At 38.7% G+C, this 14,037-nt stretch overlaps 1 protein-coding gene across 4 annotated transcripts in view; it reads right to left on the bottom strand.

Annotated features, from left to right (window-relative positions):
* F8 (coagulation factor VIII) overlaps positions 1–14,037 on the bottom strand; it is an 86,507-nt gene that overhangs the window by 29,637 nt on the left and 42,833 nt on the right. For all 4 annotated transcript variants that reach the window (XM_070039445.1, XM_070039448.1, XM_070039446.1 and 1 more), the window contains exons 14-15: positions 10,283–13,262; positions 2,348–2,501 (exon numbers count right to left, since the gene is read on the bottom strand). In XM_070039445.1, the coding sequence (XP_069895546.1) occupies positions 2,348–2,501; positions 10,283–13,262 (3,134 nt within the window). The remainder of the gene's footprint in view (positions 1–2,347; positions 2,502–10,282; positions 13,263–14,037) is intronic.

Raw genomic sequence — 14,037 nt, 5'->3', positions numbered from 1 at the left:
TTACAGGTGTGAGCCACAGTGACCAGCTGAATGGCTATTTTTAGAATAAAGGACCATTGACACTTGTCTTACAAAATGACTAAAATAACTTGTGGTCTACAGGAATTATTGATAGATTAAATAGCTAAATGTACAAATAAGTTGCAACAGAAGTTATAGATGATTTTTAAAATCTCTCCACAGAAAGCAATTTTTATAAAACATAAAACTAGTAAACCATTTAACAACATGAATACCAGGAAGCTTTAACATGTTCAGGGGGGAGACAATAAAAAGGGGGACACATGAATGGAGGGATGAACGATGAGCAAATGCAATAATTATAGTCAATGTATATTACATAAAAATTGAACTACAGAACTTGAGGGTGATATAGGGAAAGATGGGGGAGAATGCTTGAGTGGGGTAACACTGATCAAGGTGCATTGTACTCATAACTTGAAAAATGAATAAAAGAATTAAACCAATGAAAATGTCAAGGAGGAAAGTTTTATGGACTGTGACCTAAGCATTCAAACCTGTTTTGTTTTCAAAACATCACATGAGAAATTAAGACATTTTTTATTAAATAAACTTGGAAAAACTATTTACTAAAATTATCAATGGTTAGCATCTAATATTAAGGTAATTTTAATAGAAATACTCCCTCCAAAAAGACAATTTTGCAAATGACATAAACAAATAGACAATAAGAGGAAATCTTAAAGCATTCATATACATTTGACTTCTGGAAGTTTATCATAGGAGAAATACGATTGTAGAGCTTTTCTCTTTTTAGCACAGCAGGGATTTATGCTTACAAGGTAACCCTTGAGCCCCATCTCTAGCCCATTTTACTTTAGTTTATTTTTCAGATAGGACCTAGTCTTGAACTGTGATCTTCCTACTGGAATTGCAAGTGTGAATCATCACACCTTGGCTTGTTTTTTTTGAGACAGAGTCTTACTAATTTTGTGCAGGTTGATTTCAAACCACATACTTCCAGTCTTTGCTGTCTGTGTAGCTGGAATTGCAGGCATGTACCATATCATGCTGAGCCCTAGAATAGACTATTATACACTAATTACTAGAAAGTGTTCTGTGATGACATAAAAATGTCTACTGAGGCTGGGCACCAGTGGCTCATGCTTGTAATCCTAGTTACTCTGAAGGCAAGATCTGAGGATCGCAGTATGAAGCCATCCCAGGCAGGAAAGTCCATGAGACTCTTACCTCCAACAAACTACTCAGAAAACCAGAAGTGGCACTGTGGCTGAAGTGGTAGAATGCTAGCCTTGAGTACAAAGATACTCAGGGATATTGCCTGGGCCCTGAGTTCAAGCCCCAGGACCAGCAAAAAATGTTTATTGTAAAATATTTAGTCAAAAAATAAGTAAAATTCAATGTGGCATAATTGTGACTACATTAAAGAATAGAAAAATATATAGGAGAAACAGTACACACGATAGTGACTCATTCCTGTAATCCTAGCTATTCAGGTGGCTGACAGCTAAAGGATTGTGGTTCAGAGCCAACTTAGGCAGAAAAGTCCATAAGACTCCATCTCCAAAAATAACTAACAAAATGCAGAGCTGGAGGTATAGCTCAAGTGGTGGAGCACCAGATGAGCAAGCAAGCTGAGTGAACACAAGACCCTAAGTTCAAACCCTGCTACTGCCAAAAGAAATAAAAAGAATATATTTATACAACAAAGATAATTGGGATTCCTTTTCAACTTCTTTATTTTGTTTACTTTAGTTTTTTTTTTTTGTTCATTTGTGAGGCTTGAATTTGTTGTTGTTGTTTTTGTTTGGTTGTAAGGCTTGAATTCAGGGGCCTGGGTGCTGTCCCTGAGCCCTTTTGTGCTCAAGGCTAGTGCTCTGCCATTTGAGCCACAGTGTCACTGCTGTTTTTTTAAGTGGTTAATTGGAGATAAGAATCTCATGGGGACTTTTCTGCCCATGCTGGCTTTGAACTGTGATCCTCAAATCTCAGCCTCCTGAGTAGCTAGGATTACAGGCATAAGCCACCAGTACCTGGCTTACTTCAAAATTTTAAAATATGAGAATACTTTATCTTTTATTTATTTATTTATTTTCCGGTCGTGGGACCTGAACTCTGGGCCTGGGCGCTGTCCCTCAGCTCTTCAGCTCAAGGCTAGCGCTCCACCACTTGAGCCACAGCACCACTTCCGGCTTTTTGCCTTTTGCTTATGTTTTGCTGAGGAATTAAACCCAGGGCCTCAGGCATGCAAGGCAAGCGCTCTACCACTGAGCCAACTTCCCAGCCCTACTTTATCTTTATAATCAGAAACAAACTACATATATGGAATTAGTTTATTTTCATAATTCCATTGTTTTTAACTCACCACAATGTTGTCTTCAACTTCTGCTCTTATATATGGCCCCAAGATGCCTAGGTGTTCATTTAGTTCTCCACGGTATAAAGGTTGACTGAAGGAGCCATCAGTGAATTCCTGGAAAACTACCTTTTTGAACTGAGGAGCACTGCCACTCTGATCCCTGGAGAAAAAGTATAGAAAAAGCAGTATTATGATGGACAGGTAGGATGAATTACTTGATCTCATTGCTCTCATTGTTTCTGACACTTAGTACAATTGGTGATAGATTGTCCAGAGAAGTGGGTTAAGGAGGAGAGAAAGGGGCATTGAAGACAGCTTTCAGATTTCTGGTTTGGCCAAATGAAAAAAACATGGCTATGTAATTCTGAGAAGGGGAGCCCTAAAGGGGAAGGAGGTTGGATACATGGTTTTAGACATATGGAATATGTGTATGAGTCAAATTAACAAATACACAGAGGTCAAGAGTTTGCAAAATTTTCATGTTCTCACTTTACAAGACATCTAGAAAACATTTTGCATGGTCATCTACTCTGTCCCCCTTTACTTTTTCAAGCCTTTCCTAATACATCAGATCTATGAAAGCAGATTTCTTTCTGTTTTGTCAGTTTTTGCCTTTTTCATATTTTTACCTCATGTTTGTATGCCATTAAAGAATATAGTTCAGCTTTTGAAGTATCTAAATGGAAAATAATGTTTATATCCTTTTTTCTTTTGCTAAGCATTATTATTAGTCTACACTGCTGTGTGTATCTATAGTTTATTCCTGCTGTTGCATAGTGTTCTTTGTGTCAACATATCCCAATTACATTCAAGAGCGTTCTTTGTAAATTTGGATGCTTACACCTGATATGAACCTTCTGTTAAGTCTTTTGATGAGCAATACAAGAGACATCCATTTGCCCCAAACTCTCACAAATACACTGCATTGACCATACTTTCATTTTTAGTAATCCTGGTGGGAACATTAGTATTTGCCTCATTGTAGATTTATTTTGTATTTTCCTAATCAGTACAGTGCTATCTTCTCCTATTCTGTAGCTGATCTTATTCATTCAATATGCATAAGTTGATAATTTTGGCATAGTAAAAAAATCTCTCAAGGTAATTTTGTTTTGTATCTCAATGTCAGTTCTCTTTCTATACCCTAAGATTAAGGCATTCTCTTATTTCTTTGTTGCTAAAGTATTTATGATTTTATCTGTCTTCAATGGAGAGAGAGAGAGAGAGAGAGAGAGAGAGAGAGAGAGAGAGAGAGAGAGAGAGAGAGAGAGAGAGAGAGAGAGAGTTGTGAACTAGTTATCCATATCAGTGATTTTTTTCATAGATAACAAAAATTTCAAAATTTTTTTACTGAAAACTGCTATTCAGTGATACTTTTGCCACAAATAAAGTGCAGTGTACGTATGTGTCTATTTTCTGTTTTTCTCTTGTTTTATTTACATATATGTTGATTCTCAGACCAATTGTCATAACTTTTTGTGTCTATGGTGGTCCTGGGGCTTGAACTCAAGGCCTAGGCACTGTTGCTGAGCTGCTTTTGCTCAAGACTGGCACTCTGCCACTTGAGCCACAGTGCTACTTCTGGCTTTCTGGGTAGTTTAGTGGTGATAAGAATCTCAAAGACTTTCCTGCCCCAGCTGTCTTCCAATTATGATCCTCAGGTCTCAGCCTTCTGAGTAGTTAGGATTACTGGACAAGTCACCAGCACCTGGTGCCAATTGTCATACTTGTAATTACTATAATTAAAATAAGTCCAATTATGCAGTTAAAGCAATTCCTCCCATCTTGTTCTTCTTGGCTCTTTGAATTTTTGTATTAATTTTTAGAGAAAGCTTGCTGAGATCTATAGAGGAAAAGACTCGTTGGGATTTTCATTCAGGCTATATTGAATCATAAATCACTTTGGATTTTTTTAAGTATGTTTTTCAATCTATGTAGATAGTATATCTTTGCATTATTTCTCTGGTACTTGGGATTGAACTCAAGGTCTTGTCCTTGCTACATAAGTGCTCCACTACTTGAGCAATGTACCTAATCCTTTTTTTATTATAATTTTAAAAGATTTTTTAAAAGGATCTTGTAGTAGCTTTGCCTAGCTAGCCTTATACTATAATCCTATTTCTTCTGCCTCCTGAGTAGCTGGGACTGCAAGTATGTGCCACAATGCTCAGCTTGTTTCTGAAATAGGTTCTAACTTTGGACTCTTCTGGCCTTAAATCATGCTCTTTCTGTCTCTGCCTCCTAATTAGCTAAGATTATAGACATGTATCACCACATCACATCTGGTTATACAAATGTCAATCTGGCTACACACACACACACACACACACACACACACACACACACACACACACACACACACACACACACACACACACACACACACACACACACACACACACACACACACACACACACACACACACACACACGTTTGTACATGTAATTAGCATATATTACTTATACAAGGAAGTTTATTGTGACATTTTCCACATATGTATATACTATTTAGGTATTTTTAAAGGTTCTAAGTTCCCATAGATATTCTATGCAAAGATTTTGATATATTTATTTTTGGTGCTTATTATTATTTTGTTCTATTCTGCATATTAGTTTCACTTGCTCATTATTTCTCCCCTGACCAAATCACACAATCCTAACTTCTTCCTCAGTTTGTGGTCTCCTAGAAAGTATACTTTGGCTATTGGTCACTCTCAAGGGACAGATCTCAAGGAAAAATTTGACAGAAACCATAATTATAAAAGTCACAATAGGACTGTGTTAGGTTTTTCACTGCTATGATAAATAGGAGAAACTAATGATTGATTTGAGACCAGGGTGGTTTCAAACTAATGAGTCTCCTGCATGAGCCGCCATGCCTGGCTAAGAGAACAATTTAAATGGAGGAAAGATTATTTTGGCTCATGGTTTCAAAGGTTTCATTCTATAGTCTAATGCATTCTGTGAACTTGTGGAGAGGCAGAGCATCATGGCAGAAAGGGTGGAGTGGATCAAAGATGCTTACTTCATGGATGCTGAGAAGCAGAGAGGAGGTACTAGGAAGGAACCAGGGCAAGATAAAGCACTGAAAGACAAGCCCCTAATGACCCATTTTCTCCAAACAGGCCCCAATTTCCACAGTTCCATTACCTCCAATAGTCTATATAATTATTAATCTGTCAATGGACTAAGCCTTTTGTTAAACCAGAGCCCTTATGATCTGATCATCTCTGAAATGATCTCACTAACACACCTAGAAGTGTGCTTCACGAATCTCCTAGGTAACTCTCAATGCAGTGAAGTTGACAGGGCTAACTATTACAGGAGATATTTTCCAGCTGCTAATGAGAATAACGTTCTTCTTCAGCCCAGCAAACTTTTAAGCAATATTATCTATGTGCTAATGCAGCACAGATACAGCAATGCTGACGGAACCTGAATGGTTATGGATAATTACCTTAGAAATGAAAAACACTGCTTCTATTTTTGCTGTCTCCTCCCATATTGCCACAATGAACACCTTCAGCAAACACATTCATTTCTTTTTTTGTTTGTTTGTTTTCAGTTCTAGGGATGGAACCCAGGGCTTTTTGCAGGCTAAGCAAGCACTTTACCTCTGAGCTACACCTCTAACCCTTGACTGTCACATTCTTGACATTGAAGCCCACATTGTCTCCAGGAAGAGCTTCACTCAAAGTTTCATGTTTCATTTCAGCATGTGATATTGAAGTGGGCAAAGATGACTACCTTGCTGAGTCTGAGAACATCAATCAGTCTCACGGTACCAGTGTCACCAGTTGTGTAGATCCCCTGAAAGTGCTGCTACAAGCATTTGTTAGTTGGCCAAATTATTGGAAGGATATAAAGCAGAACTAAAAGCAGTACAGCTTCACTCACATATCCATTTTCAAAGATGGTTGTCCATCTCTTGAACAAAAGTATGTTAACTATTTGGAACTGTAGCCTATTTTCCTAATTTAGGATTGACTTCTTTAATAATTTCCTCATATCTCTTCTAGCTCTATGATTGTTCAGTGGAATCCATCTTGTTAATACAGACAATTAATTGTTTAACACCTAGTGGGTAAGCCAGAATGACATGATGGAAATATTAGCTTTGAATTCACCAGCACCAGCAGTAACAATCAGGACAGCACAGGCAAGTCTGAGATGCTCCCATAATCATGTTTGGGGGAATCAGTAAAGTCTCTGGGCATGGATAAAATCTCTATGTTCTGGAGCATCAATGATAGTCACATGATAGTTTGTGGTCTCAAATCTCCACAGGGAAGTATCCAAGGTGATACCAGCTTTGTTTACGCAAGACCCACTAGTATTTGAAGGATCACTTTTCCATCTCAGCAGACTCAATTTTTATGGTGATTCTGTTGATCACACCACAGTAGTAGTGGACTGCCTGAATCCATATGTCTGGTGATAAAGATGTTGATATGAATCTTTTCCTTTCCTGGTTTTGGCTTACATTTAGCATTGGGTAGTCTTCATGAAATCTGTGTTCTGGCAGCAAACTTGTACAAAAGGCAATTCTGTATATTTCCCTCTTTTTTGCTAACCTTGGCCTTAATACAGGCAAGATGATTCCAACTTGGAGCTTAGTACTTCAGGAAAACACTGATGGACTGATAGACTGATGGTTCATTCTTTTTTTTTTTTGCCAGTTCTGGGGCTTGAACTGAGGGCCTGGGCACTGTCCCTGAGCCTCTCTGTGCTTAAGGCTAGCACTCTACCACTTGAGCCACAGTGCCACTTCTGGCTTTTTCTGTTTATGTGGTACTGAGGAATGAAACTCAGGGCTTCATGCATGCTAGGCAGCACTCTACCTCTGAGCCACATTCCCAGCCCTGATGGTTCATTCTTAAAAACCCACTTCCCAGTTTTGATGGCCTGACTGTGTTGACACCCAGGACTCTTCTGTGTTGCAATATCCTCAGTGGCTATCCATGGTTCTGGACCCTCTTTGCATCCAGTCCCTCTCCAGAGCTTGCCCAACATTGCATTGCAATCTAACCAGATGTCTTCTACAGGAATAAAGAACACACCATGGCTTTGCTCCAAGTGCCTGCTGCAGCTGAATTTCTTCTTATTAAGTCTCCTGATATGGAGGTGCTCTGTTGAATTGGGATGGAAGAAGTTGCCTTCTTCAGATTAGTTTTCATTTCCAAGGATAATACTTCATTCTGTAATTTTCCATTCACATTGACTGCAAGTTCATTCATACATGGAGCTACACATGCTTAACAAGGACTATCCTTCTTTGTTCTTTTTAGGGTTATACAATAATTTGTCTAAGTTAGCTCAGGGAGGGATGGAGGCATAGCAAGTTCATTGGGAAGATAGGGAATTGGAGTCATCATCATGAGTTACCACCTGGTGTCAGCCTGCTGGAGTGACCTCTGATTTTATTACTTTAATAATATTTCATCATTATAGAGAGTATTTTATGGCCTGGTTTTATCCCACAATAATTACCTTTCCATTTCAGTACATTTTCATCTTATCCAATATTCAGTCCATAATCAAATTCTGTTTGCTTTAAAAATTATAGCCACAATGATCTCTGATGGATTAGGGGTGAAAATTGGAAGAAAGGGATCAGGATTAACTTCAAGGTTGGAAGTTTGAATAACTGAATGGATGGAACAGTCAATTCAGTTAATTATTAACAATTCATGTTAATAATAACATGATTGATGATTATGAAATGAATCTGAAAGAGAGAAAATTGATGATGTGTGGGAGAGAAGTGGAAGTAATGGAGCAACGTTTTTCATGAAAGAAGAAGGAATGAAATCAAGTATAAAATTGGTGTGGTGGGCTTTCTTTCTTTTTTTTTGTTAGTTGTGGGGCCTGAACTCTGGGCCTGGGCACTGTCAGCTCTTCAGCTCAAGGTGAGCGCTTTACCACTTGAGCCACAGCGCCACTTCTGATTTTCTGGTGGTTAATTGGAGATAAGAGTTTCATGGACCTTCTTGCCCTGGCTGGCTTTGAACTGATCCTCAGATCTCAGCCTCCTGAGTAGCTAGGATTACAGGTGTAAGCAACCAGCGACTGGTTTGGTTGGCTTTCTTTAGGCATATAGATGATCGATTTGATACCAGAGTATCAATAAAGAGAGGTGAAGATGAGAATCAGGGCCCCCGAAGCTCTCAGCTTTTTATTTTATTGCAGCAGTGGAATGGCTGATTCAAGGGTAGCATGGATTATTTCCTTTTGGTGGTGTTTTAAGACTACTGGGTTCTGAGAGCACAGTCTTCCATCTCTTTCTTGCTTTTTCCAAGTGCCTCTCTTTGGGGTGAACTTTTTTTTTGTAAAGATACTATACAGAGGGTTACAGTTATGTGAGTGAGGTAATGAGTACAATTCCTCTTTTTTTTTTTTTTTTTGAATGAATTTTTTTTTTTTTTTTTTTTTTTTTTTTTTTTTTGTCGGTCGTGGGGCTTGAACTCTGGGCCTGGGCGCTGTCTCTCAGCTCTTCAGCTCAAGGCGAGCGAGCGCTCTACCACTTGAGCTACAGCGCCACTTCCGGTTTTCTGGTGGTTTATTGGAGATAGGAGTCTCACGGTCTCTCCTGCCCGGGCTGGCTTTGAACCGCGATCCTCAGATCTCAGCCTCCTGAGTAGCTAGGATTACAGGCGTGAGCCACCAGCGCCCGGCCTACAATTCCTCTTGAACATTGTTTGGGGTGAACTTTTTACCTCATTTGCTGCTAATGGGTAATTCATTTCACATACTAGAGTATGTGGGCCTCAATTTCAGTAAATATGTTGGCTATTAAATGCACAGTATCAGAGTGAGGATGGTGAAAAACCTGGAGACTTAAGGAAAAGCAGAAAATGTAAGATAGAAATCAAGGAGGACATAAAATTCAGTGGACTAGGGAAATATTCTGTGGCTGATGGGCAACATAAGGGGTTGAAGAAAATGTGGGAAAGTGTTATGAGTATCCAAAGGGAGCTCTATCCTTCTTCAAGGACCTATAATTTCAAACTATTGCTCACTTCCACCTTTTCATTCCCCAACCACACATCCTCCAGTCATATTTGTTCCTTTTTGTCCTTCAAATATGCTATACTTGCCCCATTTCCAGGTTCTTTACATTTTCTATTCCCTCTTTTTGAGAACATTCTTTTTTGGGGAGGGTTGGTCACAGGCCTTGAATTCAGGGCCTGGTCACTGTCCCTGAGCTCTTTCATTCAAGGCTAGCTCTCTACCACTTTGAACCACAACAACACTTCTGGTTTTCTGGTGGTTAATCCAGGCTGCTTTGAACTGGGATCCTCAGATCTCAGCTCGTGAGTAGCTAGGATTACACAAGGGACCCACCAGGACCCAGGAGAACATTTTTTCCATAGCTTTATCAGTTGGTATTTTATTATCACTTAGGATTCAACTCCTAAAAGAGGATTTCTTTCCTCACCACAGTGAAAATGATACCTACCAGCTACTGTACCATATTGTTCTATGATATTTTCTGAATAGTCCCACTGAAATTCCTTTACTTATTTTTAAATTTATTATAATCTTGAACTCCCCAGGAGAATGTAAGCTCCATTCCAATGTCTACAAATGTATCTGCGATATAGTAGCTGCTCCTAATACTTCTTGACTCTTCTTATGCTAACCTTCCAAATATTAGTGTGCTTTCTCTTCCCTGCTCAACCTTTTTGTTTCTGCTCTAGAAATCAAATAGGCTATTTTGCCCTCTGGATCCCCCATATCTTGGAAATGAACCCTACCTACATCAACATCTTTGCCACACATTTCACTTCTTCCTCCTTCCTTCTTCAGTGCTTTTTCATGAGAAGAAGATTCCTCATGCAGCTCATAATATAACAAATGAGGCTATATTTCTACCATTTCAGTACTTGCTAAGTCAGAGTTCACAAGAGCAGGAAAAGGGAATAACCAACAGACTCATACCTGTTTCTTAGAACATGAGGGGATCTACTCAGCCCATAGTCCCAAAGCCGTTCCACTGCTGCAATAAAATAATGTCGGGTTCTCTTCTGAAAGCTTCGGGGGCCCTGATTCTCATCTTCACCATAAATGTCAAAATCACCTCTCTTTATTTCTGTTGAGATGGTTTCATCATAGTCAGTTTCTTCTTGCTCTGATTCAAGGGTAGCATGGGTTATTTCCTTTTGGTGGTGTTTTAAGACTACTGGGTTTTGAGAGCACAGTCTTCCATCTCTTTCTTGTTTTTTCCAAGTGCCTTCTCTTTGGGGTGAACTTTTTACCTCATTTGCTGCTAATGGGTAATTCATTTCACAAGGGTTCAAGGACAAAATATTGTCCATTGTCTTAAAGGATGTGTTTTTGGGTGAGTTCTCTTTGGATTTCCATTCTTCATTTGGTATCTGGGTAACATATTGGTTATCCAAAGCAAGAGAATCCAGCAGCTCATAGGGAGTCTTTTCAGAGCTTTTGGTTTTCTGAAGAAGGGTCTCTTCCATGAGGTCTACCTGGCTGGGAGATCCATGACTAGTTTCTGTAGGTGTATGATGAATGGAGACTTCAGGAATCAATTCAACTTTGCCAGGTGCTTCAGGCAAAACTCTTTTCAAGAGAACAGTGTTCTTCATTTTTTTGTATGAGTTTGTGCCAATTGTCCCCAGGGAGTCAACCTTTCCTTGATCTTCAATGCTCTCCAATGGTAGGATAGTTAAAGAAAGGTTATTTTTATTAGCTCTTTGTAAGAAATTGCTGCCTTCTTGAGCCCTAGAGCTTTTTGTCCTGAATGTATGGTCTGAAGCTAGAAAATGAGAAGAGTTCTCTTTGGATGGTATCCTCATCAGATCCACAGATATGATTAATGGAAATGCTGATATATTTCCAATGGGTAATGCAGAGTTACTAGTCTGAGTGGTGCCATTGCTCATGAAAATACCTGGTAATGGAGACTGAGTAATGGCCTTTTCTCCATTCTTGTTGTACTCTATCTGTGTAAGGAGGCCCTGGGTTGAATATTTCATGTTTGGGGTTGAAGTGACATCTACAATGTATCCCTTTTCAAGCTCTGTTTCTTGTAGAGAGAATCTGTGTTTTTTTAGAGCCTGTTTACCATACTGAGCAATAATGTTCTTCTGGCTTATATTAGGAGACATTCTTGTGCTTAGATAATTCTCTTCCATCTGTGTAAGATTTCTCAAGCCTTCTATATTTGTTTCCTCTTCCTCACTTCTTTTTGAGAAATGGGCCACGTGAATCTCTGCTGTATTTGTTGAATCACTTTTTGATCTCATATCTTGAAGTATTGGTGCATATGCCTTTACATTTAAACTTAAATTTTGCCTTGGGCTTAGTAAGAAAAGGTTCTTCAAGACATTCTTAGTGCCAGTCAGTGCATACACCTGAGACAAAACTACATCCTCTTGTGTTAGTGCATCATCCCTTTCTGTCTCTTCCTGTAAAGTTTTTACTTGGTCATATGTATCTTTTTCTTGTATATTCACCAAGGCCGTTAGTGATACACTGTCATTGCTTGGAAAAATTATCTCTTTGGGTCTTTTGTTTCTTGTAATTTCATCTTCTTCTACTACCACTTTCCTCTTCTCTGACAGAAATTTCTGATCTGTTATAGACTTTTCTGATCCTAAGGATAGCAATTGCTTTAGAGTAGGTATGTGTCCAGAATTCAGGGAGTTCTTTCCATGCATACTTTTTATCCAGTTTGCTGATTCCAGATCTTCTGCATTTGGCAACACAGGGCCCTCTTTTATTTGATTATCTATTTCCATATTTTTTGATGTAGTAGTTTTATTTGATACATGATTTACTGACAGAACTGTAGTATTTTTATCTACAAGCATTTCAACAGGAACAGAAGATGTCACTTGTTGAAAATTAGTGTTCCTTTTTAATATGGAATCTTGCCAGGCTGATGTGATATTTTCAATTAATGTTGGGCTATCAGTGTGAGCTTTTCTATCAGTTACTGAATGAGTAGATGCTTTATTTGTTTTTATCAAAGAGGTATTAACTTTGAATAAATCACTATCTTTGGTCAACAACATGGGTCCAGTTGACCTTTTTTCCTTGTGTAACCTATCAATCACAATTGATGATGCATTTTTCCCTAGTGAACTTTCTTGACTATTTGTTAAAGCTGCTTGTAATGACTTGGAATCATTGTTTTTTTCACTCAAACTCACAAGTATACCAGTGTCAATAAATGGAGATGGCTTTTTGCCAAATACAGTGCTGATTAACTGACTATTAATGTGAACTGATATATTTGGGGATCCTAAGGAAACTGCCTTTTCAGGACTTGCTGCTAAATTACTTGATAGAATTGTTGGAGTTACTAGGTGTTTTGGTAAACTAGAAACTTTCAAATCAAGTTTTTTAAAGTCTGATTCCATAGCTGTTTCCACATTCTTATTTGAGCTTAATTGGATGTTTGGCTTGGGAGTAAATACTGTGCCTCCACTGTGATGGAGTTCTGGCAAGAAGTCTGCCACTTCATATGGGCCTTCATTATTGTCTATTGCACCAGGTAAATGATCATCAGGAATAGTGTCATATATGGTTTCTTGGAGATCTGACAGGGATAATCCAGTTGGAGTAGGACCCTGTCCCAAGGGCCTCAAAAAATCACTGGAGGACACATTTTGTATTTTAACCATCCCTATTTCTCCAGATTGTGGGTCAATCTTCTCTATGTTGTTTTCTGGCATTGTAGTGGCTTTTAATTTCGTTTTCCTAGTGCTAGGTTGCCTTGAATTCTGGGAGAAGCTTCTGGGTTCGAGAGCATTGTTTTCACTCAGCAAATATGCTGAAATATCTTCATAAATATCCTCATAATAATCACCAATATTCCTGTAACAACTAGAAACCTTCAGTAAGGCGGTCATGCCTCTGTTCCGAAAGTCTGAGTTGTGGCACCCCAGAACCCACACACCTGGAGATGAAAAGAATAAGACTGGTTACTCATAACTCAGGTTCTAAGTAAGATCTATTTTAGAGGTTCTTTTCTATACCTAGATAAATATGAAACTAACAGTAAAGTCCATTATAGCTCAAGTCTTGTGTTAAAGCTCTGACAAATGTAACCATCCAACTATGGTTTGGGTTTTTTTTTTAATTTTGCCTTGCTATTCTTCTTCTTCTTCCTGTTTTTGTCATTCATGGGGCTTGAACTCTGGGCCTGGGCACTGGTCCTCAGCTCTTCAGCTCAAGGGTAGCACTCTACCACTTGAGCCACAGCACTACTTCCAGTTTTCTGGAGGCTAAATGGAGATAAGAGTCTCACAGACTTTCCTGCCCAGGCTGGCTTTGAAACACAATCCTCAGATCTCAGCCTCCTGAATAGCTAGGATTACAGGCATGGGCCACCAGTGCCCAGCTTGCCTTGATATTCTTGTGCATTGCCAGTTTGTGACCATAACAAGCAAGAGCTGTAATTAAAAATGAATAGATATTGGGATAAATATACAGCAGTGAAGAGCTCAATAGTCACACAAGTCCTTTGATGATGACAAGGATTTAATTTAGGAAGGTTTGTATATATCTGATATAACAAGTTGTAAAGTCAGATTTCCATGGTTCAGATCCTAGCTCTATCTATCATTCACCACATTCATGACATTGAGGAAGTCACTTAACTTCTTTGAACTCCAGTTTTCTAATCTTCAGTAAGACTTAATAGTATATCCCATCATATAATGCACGGAAAT

Source organism: Dipodomys merriami, unplaced genomic scaffold (assembly GCF_024711535.1).
Source record: "Dipodomys merriami isolate MVZ:Mamm:240054 unplaced genomic scaffold, mDipMer1.0.p SCAF_3, whole genome shotgun sequence".
NCBI lineage: Eukaryota > Metazoa > Chordata > Mammalia > Rodentia > Heteromyidae > Dipodomys > Dipodomys merriami.
The sequence above is the reverse complement of the archived record's forward strand: the minus strand, read 5'-3'. Positions and strand labels throughout refer to the sequence as shown.